Source organism: Malaclemys terrapin, chromosome 2 (genome assembly GCF_027887155.1).
Source record: "Malaclemys terrapin pileata isolate rMalTer1 chromosome 2, rMalTer1.hap1, whole genome shotgun sequence".
In the NCBI taxonomy this organism is placed as follows: Eukaryota; Metazoa; Chordata; order Testudines; family Emydidae; genus Malaclemys; species Malaclemys terrapin.
In genome coordinates this window covers 119,761,703-119,782,615 of record NC_071506.1, presented here as the reverse complement: position 1 = coordinate 119,782,615, position 20,913 = coordinate 119,761,703, and the positions used below count along the sequence as shown (strand labels likewise).

The 20,913-nt window shown below is 39.9% G+C and overlaps 1 protein-coding gene across 1 annotated transcript in view; it reads left to right on the top strand.

Annotated features, from left to right (window-relative positions):
• GMDS (GDP-mannose 4,6-dehydratase) overlaps positions 1-20,913 on the top strand; it is a 563,918-nt gene that overhangs the window by 229,005 nt on the left and 314,000 nt on the right. Inside the window, exons 5-6 of the mRNA XM_054018107.1 lie at positions 17,061-17,253; positions 18,050-18,154. Coding sequence (XP_053874082.1) covers positions 17,061-17,253; positions 18,050-18,154 — 298 coding nt within the window. The remainder of the gene's footprint in view (positions 1-17,060; positions 17,254-18,049; positions 18,155-20,913) is intronic.

The window sequence follows — 20,913 nt, the reverse complement described above, 5'->3', positions numbered from 1 at the left end:
CACTCAACTTTTAGGAGGAGCATAGACATTTAAAAAGGAGTACAGACGGCTTTAAGTAAAATGCCAGAAAACTACAGGGCTCTCAAGAACACATTCTGTGAAAGATGTGAGGAAATGTGAGGCAGGGAATTGGGGCATGACAGCCTTCGAGGATAACACAGTTCACCTGAAGTTGCTGTGTTGCTTAATAGAATGATTTTTAGTGGAATTTAATGTTACTTTCTATTAATCCCTTACTGGAAAACTTGATTTCTTAGGTATTTAAATGGTTTACTTTTTGACTGATCTGTCTCTCTGGATGCTATTTATCTTTAATTATTTCTTTATCATATTGACAAGATTCTTGATTTGCTTCTAGTTTATATAACTTGTTAGAATTAAAAGCGCAATCTAACCATTTGAAAGAAGACATGTTCTGGGCTAAGAGACAGGGAACCTTATTTGGTTGAGTTAACAAGAGGAAACATACACTGTTCAGTAATGTAAACTATCAAGCTCATGTTTTTCTTACTGTCAGAAATACACCTCTTATTTCCAACCAGATAGTAAAATGGCACTCTATAGGGTGTGGTTATCGTTAGATAATTGCATCCCTGAGGGATCTGAGATCTTCTGATGAATTTCATACCTCTTACGTGTCCATGGATGAGTTTTATTCACACAATGGATATGCCCACAGATCTTACTTTATTTCTTAAATCAGTCTGTGTGCTAAGGGGTTATTTACTATTTCCCCAATATTCCCAAGAGTACAATCAGTACTCTTCCATTCAACTTCCTCCCGTTCTTTCTCCTCCTTCTTCAAAAAGAAAAATTGGCAAGACAAATTGGCAATTATCTAATGGCACATTTGGTATTTTAATGCAGAGAGAGTGTACATTACCATAAAACCTCTCACTCCCAGAGTACTCTTTGTACTTTGGAGAAAATGCTGGATGGTCCCTTAGCATACTTTGCCACTATGAAATTTTTAAATCCTTTCAGTTTTGGGAAAGTGATTACTGTCCTAAACATAACAAATATTGTGTTTGCAATTGCAGATATAATGTACATTGGTTTAAATCTGTATAAACTGAGGCCATTCTTTGTACATCACTGATGCTGAAAGCCATAGAAATGGAACTTGAAACAGTTACTGAGTTTGTGGGACACTAATGTTTTATAATTTAGTCATTTATTGTACTCTTTATTAAAATCCCATCTTTACATTTTGAACTCTATGTATGAGGCTTCTGCAGTTCGGTTCCTGCAAAACCTACCTCTGATACAGGATCAAAAGATAACAAGCACTGCAAAACCAAACCCCAAGCTTTGGCAGCTTCACCTCTTCTCCCTACTAATTCAGAGGAAGATTCACTTCTCTCCACATTCCTGCATCTGGAGGGTGGCTCACACTGACGAAACTTGCTGTATGTCAGGTGAGCCTGGACATAGCATTGTGTGGCCTGTTCAGAAGCTGACTGCCAACGTTATTGCAACAGATTGCTTTAAACAGCATTTCTGGACTGGGGAAAATAACCCACATTTTTCTTTATACCCCACTGCTAATCAGCAGATACACCTTATGTGCAATTACCTGTCACAAGGACATTTGCTGTAGGAGTCTTTCTCTTGCAGTGCAAATGCATAAACTCTTTGGTAGTTTCCCTAGCCTCTTTTATGAATTTGCTGGCTATTTAGGATTGTCTCTTGGTTTGATGGATTCAAACTTAGCATGACAAATGCACAACTTGTGCCTCGGACTCAGTATTTGTCTTTGAATAGGCAGTGTCTGGAAACTCTAGCCTTGGTGAACTTCTTGTGAACATTGATTGGTTGGAAGGACACAGAAGCTTAGTACACTATGTTCTATGGGATTGCAAGCATTTGCGGAAAGATGGAAAAATTAGGAGGAAAAAGTGTATGAAAACATGCCATCCTGTCTCCTTCCATGACATAAGAATGCTATTGGCATGTGCTCTTGGTTTTAATGTTGCTTGACTCATATGTTCATTGCCTCATTCAAAAAAGAAAAGCATGATTGAAAAGAAGTACTAATTAAAAGAAAATACTTGTACGCAGTAGAAACAGGATAGTATGAGCCCAAGCTATACAGGCTTTTAAAGATGTTTTTATACAGAATTTCAAAAGTGTGTGTGTCTTGCTTATGAAAGATGCCATCTGTGCTGAATGTCATGGAGAATGAATTCATACACCACACTGGCAACTCAGGCTTGACTACAATGCCCCACTCACCCTGCCTCATTCCTAATTTGCAGGGTCCAACTCAAGGGGCGATAGGGTAGCCTTCTATGTCCTGTCAGTCTTTAGTGAAGTGTGCTGCAACTCCCATCGGTGGGGGAAAGGAAAAGGGCTAATGGGGCAATTAATGCCGTTATGTTTATATTTTATGCTATGTACCACCTTATCTGCTAGGAATATGACCTCATTTTTCATATGCTGTCAATAAAGTATTTTCTCACTGTCATCCTCAGCCAATGACGGGGAGGTGAAAGGCTGTACCTCCTCAGAGCCAGCCAATTCTTTAGAGTTCAATCTTGACAGATTTATAAAATTAAAAAAAAGTATAGAAACACTGCATGGATATGAAGTGGAGTTTTGTGTAACCCAGTAATTGTTTATCTCTCAGCTCAACGATATAGTAATTCTTTCATCTCTTGAATCCATGAAACTAGAGGGAAATAACCCCCAAAATGTTATGGTCTTAAGTTACTATTCTGAAAGCTACATAAGTGGCGTACCATTTCTACCTCCAACTGTTTCCCGAATTCTGTATCTTAATGTTCAAATGAAAGGTAGCTATTATTCCTATTTGCTTAATGTTTGTTAGAACATGATGATGGATGAAAAAGGGACCCCGGGGATGAAACTGATTGAAGTACACACATCCCTTGTAATGTTCTTCTGTGATTTCAGGATACACCTCACAAGTGTCAAAGTTGAAACACAGCTTTTTAAATGAGTGCCTATCTTGTTATGTGTGAATTGTGGTGGAACGACTTAAATTTTCAAAATAATAATTTAAAAATTCCCATTAAAGGCTAATCAGCTGCAGATCTGACATTTTTTTATTTATTTTATGAGACTGGTGTCCTCCTTGTTCAGTTAAAAAAAAATATTAAACAAAAGTGTTTAACAAATGAGTCTTGTCCCTGAAAATTGTCCTCCTCCCTCGCCCCCATACCTATCAAGCCCACATGGATTATCTGGTTCATCCCACAGATTTCTGGTTACTGACCCACATCCCTCTGAGTCAGATAATTTCATTAAATGGAGAATTTTGTGAGGGGGTTGCTATTGAGTTCACAGAGGTGCTCGCTTTCACATAGAAAGATCAGCAGTCATCTTCCAGAAAGTATACAGCTGGAGAAAATGTAAGCATTTTGCATTTAAGCATAATCACATTGAAACTGCAGCGACAGCAATGATGATTGTAAGAGTGCAGTGCACTTTGTTAATGTCTTCCATATCAAATATCTTCTGTAGCATCCTACAGGCAGTGATGAATGAAGCCTTGCCCTTTAAGGCATGTAATGATTATTATCCCCATTTTACAGATGTGGAAACCAAGTCACAGAGACATTAAATACATTTGTTTCCTTTGCTAAAACAAGGCTTACTATTCCACTCCAATAAAGCAGTTGCTATAATAAAGGATGCTAAAAATATTTTAAGCTTAAAATTAGTCATTAACCTGTCAAATATAAGAATACTGTGTCTGTCTGTGCGTATTATAGGTGGGGCTGGTAGCACTGCATGTTACTAAAGTTGCCCAGCACTTACAAGATCATGTTCTCAGTTGCTTTGCCAAATTTTAAAAGCTCAGGGTGAAACTTCTGCCTGTATCAAGCTAAATTTTTTGGAAAAATTTCAGCCAAAATAGTTCAACTGTTTCTCAGAACAACATCGGGGGTGGAGAGGGGGCAGGGAATGAAGAGACATGTTTTTGCCCATGTTAATAAATTCTGGTGACCTTTTCCTTCTGTAATACTCTGGCACCCCCATGTGTTGGAACAGGGATCTGAAATTGGACAGGGAGGTGGCCTTCATTTGCAAACTAGTGGAGCAGGGGAAGAAGATGGATAGAAGGGAAAATAGATCTGAAAAGGAGTCACAGTGTGGTGGGGAGGAAGGGAGTTTGGACTAACTGTTCAAAAAGATTGGTCAAGGAGTCAAGTTGGGGGGTGACACTGAGATTGAATGAAGAGCTTGAGACTGGGAGCCAGTGGGGTTGGTGAAGGTGTAGTTGTGATTGGAAGATGGGAATGAGAGGGAGGGACAGATTGGATGGGGAGCTGAGATGAAGGAAATGAGAATGGCCGGGCAAAGAGATTCGCACTGGGAATGTGTGAGGAAACTGAGGCAATGATGGAGTGTCTAGAGGAGAAGGCTAGGACTGGTTGGGCAAGGAGACTGTGCCTGGGATGAGAGGCCTGAAGAGTGGTGACTGGGACTGGGGAGAAGGTGACTGGCATGAGGACTCAGAGATGGGACAAAAGCAAACCTGGGAAAGGGATAGGTTGGGGGGGAAGGAGCAGAAGAGGTCAAGCTTGAGGAAATGGGCAGCGTTTGTGCCCACTAGAGCACACGCCCCTCCAGAGCCTGGAATGGAATCCAAGATTCCAGTCTCACCATTGCTCAGCTGTGAACCCCCACTGCTACTGTTCCACGTCAAGGATTTCAACCTGTACTGCTGTATGCAGTGTAGTTGTAGCGATGTTGGTCCCAGGATATTAGAGATATAAGGAGGGTGAGGTAATATCTTTTATTGGCCCAACTTCTGTTGGTGACAGAAAAAGGACTCTGTGTGGCTCAAAAGCTTCTCTCTCACCCAACCCCCTGTATTGCTGATATTTACTCCGTTAGCTCAAGTTGCAGAGATCTGTGTGGTAGATATAAAGGTTCCAAACCTTCTGGGGATCCATATGCCAATATGGTGCCACATTATGGACTTTCTGTTTTTTTCAGTTTGCTTTTTGAAAAGCCTTAGAAATTATTAAAAAAAAAATACATGAAAAGGTCAATATTTAGATTTGCAAAGTCTAGCACTCAGAAGTTAGAAAATTTCAGAGAATTAAGATTGCCTCATTCCATGCACAGGATGGGTTTGCTCTGAGGAGGAATTGGTCTGCGGTGAAGGAGAATGTTGTCTGCAGGACTCCTGCCTAATCCATTTCAGAAGTTGGGAGGTGTGTAGTGAATGTGGCAGGGAATGCCAGGAAAAGAAGGGCTGGTCTCGGTGCCCTGGAGAACTGGATTCTAGCCTTGCTTCTGCCACAGAGTTTCTGGGCAAGTCACGTACACCAAACTTTTTTAGAGGTGGTAACTAATTGTGTGTTCTTCATTTTCTCGGTGCCTGACTTGAGACCCTGGGGTCTGATTTACAGAAGTGCTGAGCATTCTCAGGTGCACATGAAGTCAATGGGAGCTGTGCTTGAACATACAAAATGCTATATAATGCTACACTTCATGTGCTCCCTAGCATGGGTATAAATATCAATGTAGATGGAGAGGCATTGCTTAGGTGCATAAAAACATGTCTAACTCTTTAGGATACATCTACACAGGTATAAAAGACCTGGCCCGGGTCAGCTGACTCGGGCTTGCGGGACTTGGACTGCGGGGCTAAAAATTGCAGGGCAGACGTTTGGGCTCAGGCTGGATCCTGAGCTCTAGGGCCTTTCACCCTCTTAGGGTCCCAGAGTTTGAGCTGGAGTCTGAGCCCGAATATCTATACCAGTTTTTCAGCCTTGGCGCCCAAGCCCCACAAACCTGAGTCAGCTGACCTGGGCCAGCCGTGAGCTTTTTATACCAATGTAGACATACCCATACAGTATGTACCCTACACAGCTTTCTCCATGCCCAAGCAATGTCCCCACCCCCCATGTACCCTGCTATTGTAAGGCTGCAGATTGAATTAATAGAGGCACTGCTTTTTGTTCATAGTTTTTTGAGTGTAAGCAACAATCTGTAAACAACAGATTCATAATTTCTAGAAACTCCTTTTTTCTTTCCTTTCCTTTCCTTTCCCCCCCTCTGGGAGGTGTCTCAAGGCCCAGCCATTCTTAATTTTTAAAATTCAATGATTGGCTCAAGTGTGTTTAGGGTCTGACTGTCTATCAAAGCTACTTATGTGGCCCCCGTTTCTATAGTATATGAACACCTCACGATCTTAAAGTATTTATTCTCGCAACACCTCTATGAGGTAGGGAAGCACTATCATCCCCATTTTAGAGACAGGGAAGTGAGGCATAGAAGGATTAATTCTTGTAGGGGACATTTGTTTTTGTTGTGAAATTGTAATGGCTGATGCACAGTGAGGGGTGCAAGGGGTAACTTCACTTCAGGGCACATAAAAAGACTCCCCATTTCAAAGTTCGCCCAATTCACCCTCCTCTCATTTCTGTTCATTCAGTAGAAAACATCTGGAAAGTTTCAGAGCATCACACTTCAGTGTAGGTTTACAAAATTGAGGACGCATTGAAATTTGGGGGGAGGGGAACACTGATTGCCGGTTATCTTCCAGTTTTAGTATCTGTCATTTTTTTAGAATCTCAACTGCTGTACAGATTTATTGTTTAAAAAAAAATAAGGCAAGGACAAAACAATAGTTAGGTCATTTGGAGAGCTAGTCAGAAGATTTTAGTCAATGAAATTTCACCCAAAAATGAGGAGGAAAAATCACACAAAAAGTTTTGTTTAAAAATGGTTTCCAGTTTTCATCAAGTTCTGTTAATTTGTAAATGCCAGTATTGGAGATCTTCATTGATTTCTATTAGAGAAATGACCTGATCTAGAAATTCTGCACCTGCTCAGTACATTTAATTTATTTCTGAACCAAATGTCTTCATACACAGCAAGGGCAAGAGTCCATATTCAAGGCTACATACAAGCAAAATATGGAATTTTATTTGTTTTTTAAAGCCATTTTTCACTGGAGGAAATACTTTTTTCGCATTTGTTGTGTGACTGAGAAACAGTCGAATAGACTCTTTTTGAGCTTTCCAAAACAAGGTCATTTAGGGCTGAAAATAAGCATGAGAAATTGCAGCCCAAAAGGTAATTTTCTTAAGTGATCAGTGACAAAAAATATGTAATTTTGCTTTAAATAGATCACTGATTAAAAAAGAACTTCTGGCAGTACCTGCATAGTTGGCCTGGAAAATGTGTTTGCAGAGGATATCTGGAGGGGCCATGCAGTAACTGTACTCTCTGGAGAAATTTTAGCTTCCAGGCAGCATAGCTGTTGCACTGTCCTTTAAGAGGATGCAGCATATACTCCCAGTCTGGCAATTTTGTTGGAGGGAGAGAGGGAGGCAGGGATGAGTCGTATGCTTGTCTTCCCCAGTCTCCTCCTTTTCCCCTTTCAGGGGTGATTGTTCATGGGGGGGATCTTGAGCAAGCAGGAACTACACTTCCAACTGGGACTCTGGCCAGCTCCTGTGCAGGAGCACAAAGGGAATGGGGATTTCTCCTGGCACTTTTGCCACCTTTGCACATCGTCAGAGAGGCCTGCCAGAATCTAACCTCTTGTTTGGAGCATTTATGGACAAACACTGGCATAGGACTATTAAAGTAAAGAGAGCTACATTTCATTTCACTTCACATTCTCTGTCTCACCCTTGTTTCCCCAGCCCAGTGAGCCACGCTCACCTCCTTTATATCTGGGGGGTGGGCTGAGAAGCTATGACTGTGGCATCAGTCAGCATTTCCAAACATAATTTCAACGCTGCTAACAGGCTGAATCAGCAAATGATCCTGCCAACCCATTGCAATGCAAACGTCTTCCATATACATTAAAATAGGACAGCAAGGAAACTGTTCTGCCTGAGTAACTTACAGAAAATACAATCAGCAATCTGCTTTGCTGAATTTGCCCCCATATTAAACCCCCTGTTGTCAATTTTGGACTGTTAATAAACTATTATCACAATAGACTAATGAGTTGATTACAGTGTAAAAATATTCTTGAAAAGATGATGTTATGGCTTTTAAATCTCCCAGTAAACAGAAGAGATTAACCTCTTTTTGAAGTTTATGAATAAACTGAGTCAAGCACTTTGGAAGCATTTTTGTTAGGTTATTTCATGATAGGTGGATTAAAGGGATGATTGTTTAGAGAGAAATGGAATTGTTAACCTGTGGCCTGCAGCTGAATTAAAAGCAACAATCCAACTTGCCTTCAATAGCAGGACTCCAAAAAATGGTGTAGTAAACTTTTTTTGTTTTCTGCATTTTGATGGAGTTTTCATGTTTAAAAACTTTCTTGCTTCATGTTTTGAAAGCATCCAGGGTCACAGGAGGGAATTGTGGAAGAATGTCATACCGTATGAGATAGAAAAATACATTATAATAATAATGCCTGGTTCTAACTTTAATGAGCATTTTTTAAATCAGTTTCTTTATCCATGGAGATGTGTGTTGTTTTTTTAAAAAACATTGAAGGAAAATTTTCAAAGTGACTCTTTCCCTCTCACATTTTATTCATGGTCCTTTATTCCCCTGGCACGTATAAAGTAAAATGAATTGGCTATCTTTTTACATCTTCCTTTCTAATGTTCTCTAGTGACTCTGCAAGTCGCCCCTTTAGCCTTTTTTGAATAGTGTTTAAAGCTTCTGGCACAGCTGGATTTCACTATGTAAGAAAACTTTCAGAGTATTATAGTGTCACTAATCATTGAAGTTACAACATTTCAAAACCCTTCCTGGCTTTGCTACATGCTTATTGTGCTTTAGCAGTGTAAGGTAAACATAGATATGCTCTAAATATCCAGTTAGAAAATGGTTTAAAAACTCCCCCCAAAACACTTTTTTCCCCTATGTTTCAAAAAAACCTTTCTGTAATTTGAAACTCAAGCTTCTTTGAACACTTGGTTGGAGATTGTTCTACAAGATAAATTCCTTGCATCACATAACCCTGACGACTCCCAATTCCATCAAATTAATAACGAATGGATGGGAAGATAAGCAAAACTAATGGGGAGGTTACATTTTTGTGACAAAGGTTTATGGTCATTCTGAATCTCATGTTCTATGATATCCCTCCTCCTCTTCCTCCTCCTCTTCAGCATTTTATTGCTATCAGATCTGAACATTCCATTATATGAAGCCCGTCTGAGGAGGAGAGATGATGAATGGCAAAGGTAGGTGTGGGACCTGATCCTGTGAAAAGATGTGTGCCTCCAAATTGGTGCTGAGCATCTCTCAACTCCCTCTGTGACAATTAGCTCACAGGATCAGGCCTTAGCTTGCAATCTCAGTGACTAGTATCTACTATTTCCTATTCAAATAATGCCACTTATTCAAACTTAAACATTATAAAAAGCTGACAGGCACAACTTATTTTTTTTTTTTTTTTTAGAAAAGCAATATGAGATGACAAATATTTTATAGAGCCAATGAAGCCTTTGTCTTGTTTAAAATAATTCTGAGAGGCAACTAATACTCTAGTGAAGGAGAGTGATGTTGAAACTTGAAAATAACTGGCAGTTAGGGCTTTTCTAGACAGTACATTTTTTCAACTGTCAGATGTCTGCCAATAGATTGCTTCAAAGACACCAGTGAAGAGTGGGGGTGTGTGGAGGGGCACTGGTGAACCAGGCTCCTAACTACACCTGCAGTAATGCAGGAGGCTCTCTTAGAGAACCTCTATTATTAAAGTTGCCTGACATTTCCAGTTATAATCCCCTGTTTTCAGTTTGCTTTTATAACTGTCAAACTTTAACTTCTCAGGCTAAATTTTTCCATGCTTACTCTGCCTCAGGTTGAATTTTTGTCTGATAAAGATTTAACAAAAAGAGTGCAGCCATTTTTAATAAAGAGGCAAGGGGAAAATAGGTAGTTTTAACAATACTAACCCGTTTTTCTTGCTGTTTCTTTGAAGACCTCTATCACCTCAGAGGTTTGGAGCAAGATCTTGAAATTTGTCGAGGGGATAATCTTGGAGTCAGAAAGGTGCTTTGTACTGTCCCCATGAAAATTTGGCTAGATTGGCCAAGTTATAAACCATGAAAAAATTACCATTTGAACATACACAGAGGAGCATGTCTTACTGCTAAAAATCTCTGAACATTTCATCTGCACTGAGCATGCTGCAGACACCCATTCCTCCAAAAGCCACCTTAGGCTGCTCTAAATTGTCAGAAACTATTTCAACTACCAGCCAACCAAATTACTGAATGTAGAAAGGTGTTTTAGAGCCACCACACCTTCATCACTTTTCATCTGGACTGCATGTTTCAGAGTAGCAGCCGTGTTAGTCTGGACTACAGTAATGCAATACACTTGGACATAAAACCTTCAGAGCTTAGGGCACTGCAGCTCATACAGGGCACTGCAACACATCTCCTCAGCTACATGGAGTACCGCGAGCACATCAGTTCTGTCCTCCACTCCCTATACTGCCTTCCATAGAATACTGAAACACATGGTCCTTATTGTCAAGGTCCTCAATGGACTGGGTCCATGGTATGTAAAAAATCGACTGAAGCTCTGGGATGAAGATCTTAGTCAACAGTTTTGCTCCTATGGGACAATGGAACTCTCTACCATCGGGGTAAAGCTCATCTGTATGGGAGATAGATTTTTCTGGGGCTGTTCTGAGACTATGGAATTAATTCCCACAGGAACTAAGGACCATCGCAAACCTCACCACCTTCCACTACGAGTGCCAGGCATGTTTCTTTGACCTTGCCATCTCTAACATCCACATGCCACATGTGCTCACACCTCTAATCAACAAAACGTTCTCCTATACATACAGTTCTCTGGGGAGAGGATGAGAAAGAGAACAAACTACGTGTAACCAAGGGCTGGTCCACACTAACCCCCCACTTCGAACTAAGATACGCAACTTCAGCTACGTGAATAACGTAGCTGAAGTCGAAGTATCTTAGTTCGAACTTACCGCGGGTCCAGATGCGGCAGACAGGCTCCCCCGTCGACTCCGCGTACTCCTCTCTCAGAGCAGGAGTATTGGCGTCGACGGCGAGCACTTCTGGGATCGATCCAGAATCGATTTATCGCATCTAGACAAGACGCGATAAATCGATCCCAGAAGATTGATTGCTTACCGCCGGACCCGGACGTAAGTATAGACGTACCCCAATATTAGTCACATTGCTTAATGCATTACTGGAAGGATGTTTAGATACTAGGGTGATGAGGGTGGTATAAGATCCTATATAGAAAAGAATAGAACTCAGGCCCCAACTGTATTGAACCTAAACTTGGCTCAGCTGAGGTTTGAACCCTCGCTTTTTACTAACCCTCCAATTCAACCTCCAAGATTGGTTTGTTGCCAACCTCTTAGACTAGAATCTTGCATGATTCTTATATTCTTAGGGAAAAATTCTACCAGGAAATGATGCTTCTTTTTTAAAAAAATCAACCCCTCACAGTTTTTTGCCACTGGCATATTAACCCTGAGAAGTTGAGGGTGGCTAAAGGTTAAATTTGTCCCAGAAGAACAAACAAACAAAAAACTGATGTAGGGCCCTAATACTGCTTGTGTATTTGGAGGATGAGGATGGAGGGGAGTTGGTTTAGTCACAAACTTTAGTTTGGTTCTTGTTTAGTTTACTGCATATAGCAGAAGAAGGTAGAGCAACAGCCTTGCTTCCTAAACCAGATGATGAGCCCTTCTCTTTCTCTCTCTCTCCCTCCCTCTCATTCCTTCCCCTACTCACTCTGCTCAGATTTGGTCTTCAGCAGCTGTCATTAGCAGTTTCAAGGGAAGGAATCGTACTGAAACAACTTGGGTGTTATGTTATTACAGCATAAGTGTGTACAATATTGTATATATGTCTACAATGCACTTTACAGAGACAAGCATTTCCAGATTAACTTCAGTCTTCTCTGTGGCATCAGACCCCATCTTCTTTGCATTCCTGAAGAGACTGGCACTGTAAAAAAAACTTGGATGCCTATTTTTTCTGTTTGTCATTTTCTTCAGATTAAGAAATGCATTTCTGCCATAAAACACCTTGTTTTCTGCAACAGTGAGTGGCAGCCTGATCAGCATATGGTTGAAGATAGCAAGCCAAAGTCAACTAAACTTGGTTTACCCACTAATTTGCACTTACTTGTGTTTTTAAAAAAATAAAAATGAATATGGTTAAATTTAGTACCTCCTCAGATGATTAGTGTAAACCTGTTCTGGATTAGTTGTGCTGCTGCTTCACACAGAGGGGTGAACTGAGCCCTAAAATAATGTTTATAGTAGTTTAGAATAGGTTATTATTTTTATAGAGTAGTAATTGTACTTTGCACTTAAGATCACCAAACAGCAGATAGCTTAGACTGTGATCGTCTCGCTTAGGGCCTGAGGGTGAAATCCTGACACCTCTGAAGTCAATGGCAAAACTCCCATTGACTGCTGTGGGGTCAGGATTTCGCTTATAGTCTGCAGCCCTTACTCATTTTAAAACAACGAGGAGTCCTTGTGGCACCTTAGAGACTAACAAATTTGGGCATAAGCTTTCGTGGGCTAAAACTCAATTTTATGCCCAAATAAATTTGTTAGTCTCTAAGGTGCCACAAGGACTCCTTGTTGTTTTGGCTGATACAGACTAACATGGCTGCCCCTCTGAAACTTGTACTCATGTTAAGTGTCACTTTGACTTTAATGGGACTATTTGTGCTAGTGAGGTCTACTCACTATGAGTGTGGGTAGCAGAAATGGGCCTTTATTATTCAAATTCCTTGTTCCCTTGCTGTGCAGATCACATTTTCGTCTGATTCTGCCACATTTATTCTTGTGGGAAATACCTTACTCGTGAAATCAAAGTGTCTGCTTCAGGAATAAGATACTACTCAGCTTGAGTGAAGGTGGTGTAACTCTTTTTTAATCCAAAAAAAGTGACATGATTGATGCAAATGTATATTTATTAGCTCTTCTGTTATTGATTCCCATCTCTAGTTCTCTTGCTGGAACAATATTCTGAATTTCTCTTGTGTTAGTTGTGAATATAAAGAAGACAAAATGGCTGTCCACTGTCTTTTCATTTATGATTTTTCTAGTACTGTATTGTACTTTTATTTGCAATCTTCCATCCTACTGCTTTTTATTGTGGGAGCGTACTGATGAGAAAAACTTTTAAAATTTGCAATCACCTTCTGAATGGTTCAGAACTTGAGAGGAAACTGGCCATGTTCTCTCATACTGTTCCTTGAAGGCTTTGTAGAGAGGTAGATATTTTTCTCCCTGATTTGTGAAAAATCTTTCCATTTGTTGAAATCCTTATAATTTTGCTTTTTTCAGTGTATTAAGCCTTTATAGGAATGTTTGACTCATATTGTGTGTTACATTTAGCAGCTGGAATGTTATGCTTAAATTCCTATTCCTAAGGAGTTGAACAGTTTTTGTTTATTAAGATGGTATAACTGATCCTAGCGCTTTTATTGGCAATGGAAAGCACACTTTATTATTCAAAGCAAGCTAGTGATTTGAAGGAACACACACACACACAAAAAATAACTACTGTGGCGCCCTTTTGAACCTTGAAACATTTACCGGCAAACTTCCTTTCCTTTCCTTATTATTTGCTTCTCAGGTAAACCTTTCTGGAAGCTTTGTGACACCGAGAGAAATATTTCTTACTGTGGTAAAATTGAATAAAGTACTATAAACTCTTCAAGAGTGTAGTGACTTTCAACTCCGTATTACTAATAGCATTATATTTCACTTCAGTAATGAGAGATACATCATTTAAACTTAACTTATCCTGTTTTCCCCCTTTGTTTTACATAAGTTTCCATCTTTTAATAAACCATTAAGCATTTACCATATTCGTGTATTCTAATAAATATATTTTATTGAGAAACAATTGTGAAAACAGTTTAAAACTTCAGAACATTTGTGTTCCATGAGTAGTTTCAGAATGTTACCATTCTAACCTGTTGGTTTTGTTCAAATGCTAAACATTATTATGCTTCTAGTCCATCCTTTTGATTGTTCTTAATGACAGAGCAGAAATGAAGTATCTTACAAAGTTAAACCTATCTAAGTGCGTAAAGTTCGCATATATTTTCATAAATGACCATCACTGACGACACAGTGGTCAGAAGCAAGTACCAGTAAGTCTGTATGCCTGTATACAGTACTCAGAGATATGATAGGAATGTGTTCTTTTGGAGGGTAAAAGTCCCATATGTTTTCATTTAGATAGCTTTCAGTGAGCATTTAAATCTTATTAAAGACCTTGCTACGCTTGATTTTGAACTATTAATTGGGAAACATCATATTTGAAATACTGCCCTGTAATATACAGATCTTTTGTAAAGATTGAAGCTGGCAATTAAAATAAAAATTACACATTCAAAATGTAGCAAACTACTATATAAAACTGATTATCTGTATTAAGTTGGATGATAAGAGGGTGATCATGTGACTTGCCATGGTTATTTTGTGCCTTTCGGTCACATGATATCAGAAGTGTTCCAGCTAATGCATCTATGCAACCTGATTTTCTGAAACATTTTATTATAATATGGCTAAATCTTGTACCATTTTATATTTGAAAATTTAGAACTGTCATCAGATTACTAATACTTGCTGGAACCTGAGAGCTGTCTCCAGTGATCTTCTGAGCTCTCACATTGAAATCCGTGGGAGCTGAAGGCACTCAGAACCTGGCAGGATTGAATCCTTTGCACATAAAAAGGAATAAGATTTCTTAAATTTTTTTGGAACCAAACCTGCAAGGTGCTGAAAACCATGGTAGCTGAGAGCGCTCAGCACTCTGTAAGATTTGGCTCTAAGGTTTTTCTTTTGGGAGTTGTAGATCTCTGTGCTGGTTCTAGCCTTCTGCCAATGATCCGGGAGTTCTCTCACTTCATGTTCCAGGACCTTTTGGGGTGGGGTAGCTCTTAATCCTTCTATTTTCTCCTCTTTATTTTGATTGCAGTCATAGCAGCCAAATTTTGGTAGGAAGGCAGGTTCAGTGTGTTTTTGCAAATCATTGTCCTTTTCACTTCATGAATGGGGTAAATGGGTGTATACTAAGACCCACCAATCTACATGCACTTTAAATGTTGACCAGTCACTGTAGATTTTTTTTCTTTAAGAGCTCTTACTTGGAGAGGGCTGAGATTTTTTTTATCTGTAATCTTTATTTGGCTTCATAGAACCAGTATGTATAGAGGAAAGGTAGATAATTGGATATTGGACAAATCCTGAATTTTCTGTGGTCTGATTCATTTACAAATCTGTCTATATAATCTACGTAAGGAATTTCTGTTTTATAAAGCTCTGTCTTCTATAGTGTCAGAATGAAGTCACAAAAAATATGTCCCATGTTAAGAACTTATCCAATTATTTACATGCAAGCCATTACTGCCCCTGTGCAGTGTAAAGTGTCTTAGGGTACATTATTGGAGTTGGAATGTTTAGCCGATAAAGCACACATTTTTCACTTTCATGGCTGCCATTCTAGTCTAACCTGAAGTCCTAATTGAAATGAGTTTAGTGGTTTGAGCCCAGTCCCTAGTGAACAATAGCCCACCTTACAAAAACACCAAGCGCACACAAAGCTGTCAGTTTCTGCTCAAGAGACACTCGGGACTGGGCAAACATGGAGGCAGAATTACCTCACACCCTCAAGAGTGATTTTTCCAGGTGAAGATTGAGGTCATTCTCAAGGAATAGGGAAAAGCTTGCATTGTGCATTTGGTCTGTACATAAACCAGTGAGATCAGTTTCTAGTATTGCTACTATAGGCTCAGTGTTCACTTTGGACAGAGAATTTGTAATCTGGGATTTTTTAGAAAAGATTTGTTCTCATCTGAGCTCACCTGAGGTACATTTACAATTTACATGTATGATAGTCTGCTATGACTTGCATATGAGCAAGGATTATCATCTGGGAATACAGTAGAAATAATATATACTATGCAGGAAATTCTGGCCCCATAGCAGTCAAGGGGAGTTTTGTAATTTATTTCATATATTCACCTCATATATTTGAAGGTGGTATCCATGTGATAAATTGGAGCGATGTGATAAATATATTTATTTATGCTACTTATCACATTCTGTGACCTTTCAAAGCCCTGAAAAGTTTCAAGAAGCTGCTATGTTTTAAAATCAATCTGTCATGAAATTGTTTATTCCCTCTCCCCACCAAATCAGGGCTTGAATTATGCTGGTTTACACCAGATCGGCAGACTCACACTTTTTTTTTTTTTTTTTAGGCTTCCATTTTGTTCTCCAGAATGTCAGGTTTCTTTCTTTTTCTTTTTCTTTTTTTTTTTTTTTTTTTTTTGAGTAAGAGCTTGTCTACACAGTAGACTGGAACTGAAGTAGTTATATTGGTTTTAATTAATATCTTTAGTTATTTCAATGGAAGTTTGTGTGAGGACCCTCTTATTTTGGAATAAGAGTGACTTATTTTCATATAATTTATGTTGTTAAAAATTAGGCTTGCACCAAAGTAATTAGAGATGTTGCATTACATTTGACTTGGTTACTTTAGTTCCAGTTGCTATGCAGACAAGCCCTAAATCTCTAGTTTTTATGATTGCAGGGGAAAAAAAACACTTAAGTGTGAAATGAATGAAGTTTTTTTCTGCCTGAATCTGCAGAGAGCCTGAAACAATATATTTGAAAAGTGTGAACTACCTTGTTTTTCAATGGAATAATAGTTCAGATACCCAATAATAGTAATTTAAATGTCATCACTGTTAACTATTTCACTGTTGTCAAAATATGGACTAAAGGAGAAGGAAGGATCACAAATCTGCATCATCTGCTGGGAATAGTGGGAATAATCTAGGGATGGGAATGCCCTTTGGTAGCAGATTACTAGTCTCCTAGACTTTTGCTTCTTTTTGCCTTTTAGTTTTGTAGTCAAATTGCAGAAGTCTGTTTTTCGTTATCAGTGTATTTTTAAAAATCATTTTGGATATTTTTGTAAATTAAAAACTGAAATCAGCCTGAACCTATATAGCTGGTTCTATTGATAGCAAGGTATAAATGTGAATCAGTTGTGTATACTTGTTGCATTTGTGGTTGCCTTTAGTAAATCTCTGTCATTGTTTTTCTTCCTCTTTCCCTCGCCAAGATTTCTTTTGACCTAGCAGAATATACTGCTGATGTTGATGGAGTTGGCACTTTACGGCTTCTAGATGCTGTTAAGACCTGTGGCCTTATCAACTCTGTGAAGTTCTACCAAGCCTCAACCAGTGAACTTTATGGGAAAGTGCAAGAAATACCACAGAAGGAGACTACCCCTTTTTATCCCAGATCTCCATATGGTGAGTGTTCGTGTGTGTGCGCCTGCGCCCACTCTGTTCCTCATGTCTCAGGGCTGAAGTCATTTGGGTATGAGATTAAAATAAAGATAGAACAAAAGTGACTAGACATGTTCAGAAGCATACCTTTATAAATTACTAAATAAAAAGTATTTGCTGCCATTGCCTGAGGGTTGGAAATTACCATCTCACTTCACAAAACCTTGTTCATTCAGATCTGGAGCGGAAAACTCTTTAAATGGGTGAGAGGGAGGGATGATTCCTTCTTAGTGAAGAGGTGTAAGATAGCACTGAAGTGATAAGGTTTCATTTTTTTTGTTGCCTAAATGAAAATTTCCCAAGAGCTCACTTCTCTCAGGAACTAACTGGAAACACTTATTAAAGCAATGTGCATAGAAGACTGTAGTGATAAAGTTTCAAATCAATTGAAGTGTTAAGGCACCAGATTTTCTTTTATTCCCCCAAAGTAATTTTTTTTATTAGCAGAGGTCACCACCGTGGCATATTTCACACGCTCTGACTGTGTTAATTATATTGTAAAAAAAAAAGTGCTATGCTTGAGTGTGCATAGGAAAACAAGTGAAAGGTGCCTTAACACTTCCTAGCCAGGACTATGGCTTTACAGAAAGGAGTGTTTTCTCATTCAGTTGCTGTTTATTGGGCTGGCTTTTTTTTAATGGTGAAATATGACACACTGAGAGAATTAATCAAACTCTAGTTCATCTTTCTATAAAGAAATGCATTTCTCTCACTGTCTATGGGTGTGATTGTATATGTAATATTTAAATTATTTTTGTAGGAGCAGCCAAACTGTATGCCTACTGGATTGTGGTGAACTTCAGGGAGGCCTACAATCTCTTTGCTGTGAATGGCATTCTCTTCAATCATGAGAGTCCCAGGAGAGGTTAGAAAATCTTTGAAAAACTCTATTGCCACCCTATTGTACATCTGAACAGGAAAAATGGAGCAGTATATCCACAGGTTTAATTTAAATTTACCAGTGTTCTGAAGCAGGGATGTCAAACTCTTTGCCTGCTTGATGTGTTTAGTTGGCCCCTGTGATAGATTGAGTCTGCACAGTGCAAGTTTTCATTTTCAAACTTAAATTTCCATTTCTAGCCCTTTTGGTATAGGAAGTAGTGCTCTTCATATGAACCAATGTAATAGTGTCCTACACAGATTGAAACAACATCTGTAAACTTTCTTATTTATCCTGATGGGTATGGAAACTCTAAAGCCTAAAACAGACATTTTAAGGGGAAGGTTTTCTTTAGGGTAGGCAATTGCACTTAACAGACACAGTTTCAAGCACTTGGGCATTGCATTTGCACACAAATACTATAAGGGATAGGAATAGTAGTATTTCTAAATTCATAAGATATATTTATGCTGGTGTGCCTGGCAATATATAGATTGTAAACCAGCTGCAGTATTTTCTGTGAAGGTCCTCACACATAGCTTTAAAATGCCTTTCCATTTGATTCCAGTTAGCCTTGATAGCAATGCCAGGGAACAGAATACAAATGATCTTATGTTCCATTTAATAAACCCTTTCCAGTGCATCATAAACAATTAATATTTGTTTTAAGTGTAAGTTATAAACCACAATTAGTTTAATTCCCTCTCATCTTATACTGGTGAATTTCCAGTAATCGTAAACGAGTAGAGCTTTAACTGTGCACTGTAAATGAAAGCTGAATTAACACATGAAAGTAGCTTCTCACTTCAGAAACCTTTTCTTGCAGCATGTTTATAATGAAAAGTAAATTCAAATTATTCTTTCAGTGGTTTCAGACGAATATTTCACTTGTGTGTGTGCGCCCAGCGCACTAAAGCTGGAGAACTTTTCCTAGCAGTATCCACAGTGTCTGTAAACCTAGCCCCTTCCCTGGATATCTAAGGGTGGCTTCGCTATGGACATCCCCCCTCCCCCCGGAACCCCACAGTTCCTTCTTATCGCCTATGGCTAGGGTTAGAATATCAGAGTTGGAAGGGACCTCAAGAGGTCATCTAGTCCAACCCCCTGCTCAAAGCAGGACCAATTCCCAGCTAAATCATCCCAGCCAGGGCTTTGTCAAGCCGGGCCTTAAAAACCTCCAAGGAAGGAGACTCCACCACCTCCCTAGGTAACGCATTCCAGTGTTTCACCACCCTCCTAGTGAAATAGTTTTTCCTGATATCCAACCTGGACCTCCCCCACTGCAGCTTGAGACCATTGCTCCTTGTTCTGTCATCTGCCACCACTGAGAACAGCCGAGCTCCATCCTCTTTGGAACCCCCCTTCAGGTAGTTGAAGGCTGCTATCAAATCCCCCCTCATTCTTCTCTTCTGGAGACTAAACAATCCCAGTTCTCTCAGCCTCTCCTCATAAGTCATGTGCTCCAGACCCCTAATCATTTTTGTTGCCCTCCGCTGGACTCTTTCCAATTTTTCCACATCCTTCTTGTAGTGTGGGGACCAAAACTGGACACACTATTCCAGATGAGGCCTCACCAATGTCGAATAAAGGGGAACGATCACGTTCCTCGATCTGCTGGCAATGCCCCTACTTATACAGCCCAAAATGCCGTTAGCCTTCTTGGCAACAAGAGCACACTGTTGACTCATATCCAGCTTCTCGTCCACTGTGACCCCTAGGTCCTTTTCAGCAGAACTGCTACCTAGCCATTCGGTCCCTAGTCTGTAGCAGTGCATGGGATTCTTCCGTCCTAAGTGCAGGACTCTGCACTTGTCCTTGTTGAACCTCATCAGGTTTTTTTCTGCCCAATCCTCTAATTTGTCTAGGTCCCTCTGTATCCGATCCCTACCCTCTAATGTATCTACCACGCCTCCTAGTTTAGTGTCATCTGCAAACTTGCTGAGAGTGCAGTCCACACCATCCTCCAGATCATTAATAAAGATATTAAACAAAACCGGCCCCAGGACCGACCCTTGGGGCACTCCACTTGAAACCGGCTGCCAACTAGACATGGAGCCATTGATCACTACCCGTTGAGCCCGACGATCTAGCCAGCTTTCTATCCACCTTACAGTCCATTCATCCAGCCCATACTTCTTTAACTTGGTGGCAAGAATACTGTGGGAGACAGTATCAAAAGCTTTGCTAAAGTCAAGAAATAACACATCCACTGCTTTCCCCTCATCCACAGAGCCAGTTATCTCATCATAGAAGGCAATTAGGTTAGTCAGGCACGACTTCCCCTTCGTGAATCCATGCTGACTGTTCCTGATCACTTTCCTCTCCTCTAAATGTTTCATAACTGATTCCTTGAGGACCTGCTCCATGATTTTTCCAGGGACTGAGGTGAGGCTGACTGGCCTGTAGTTCCCCGGATCCTCCTCCTTCCCTTTTTTAAAGATGGGCACTACATTAGCCTTTTTCCAGTCATCTGGGACCTCCCCCGATCGCCATGAGTTTTCAAAAATAATGGCTAATGGCTCTGCAATCTCACCCGCCAACTCCTTTAGCACCCTCGGATGCAGCGCATCCGGCCCCATGGACTTGTGCACGTCCAGTTTTTCTAAATAGTCCCGAACCACTTCTTTCTCCACAGAGGGTTGGCCACCTTCTCCCCATGCTGTACTGCCCAGTGCAGCAATCTGGGAGCTGACCTTGTGCGTGAAGACAGAGGCAAAAAAATCATTGAGTACATTAGCTTTTTC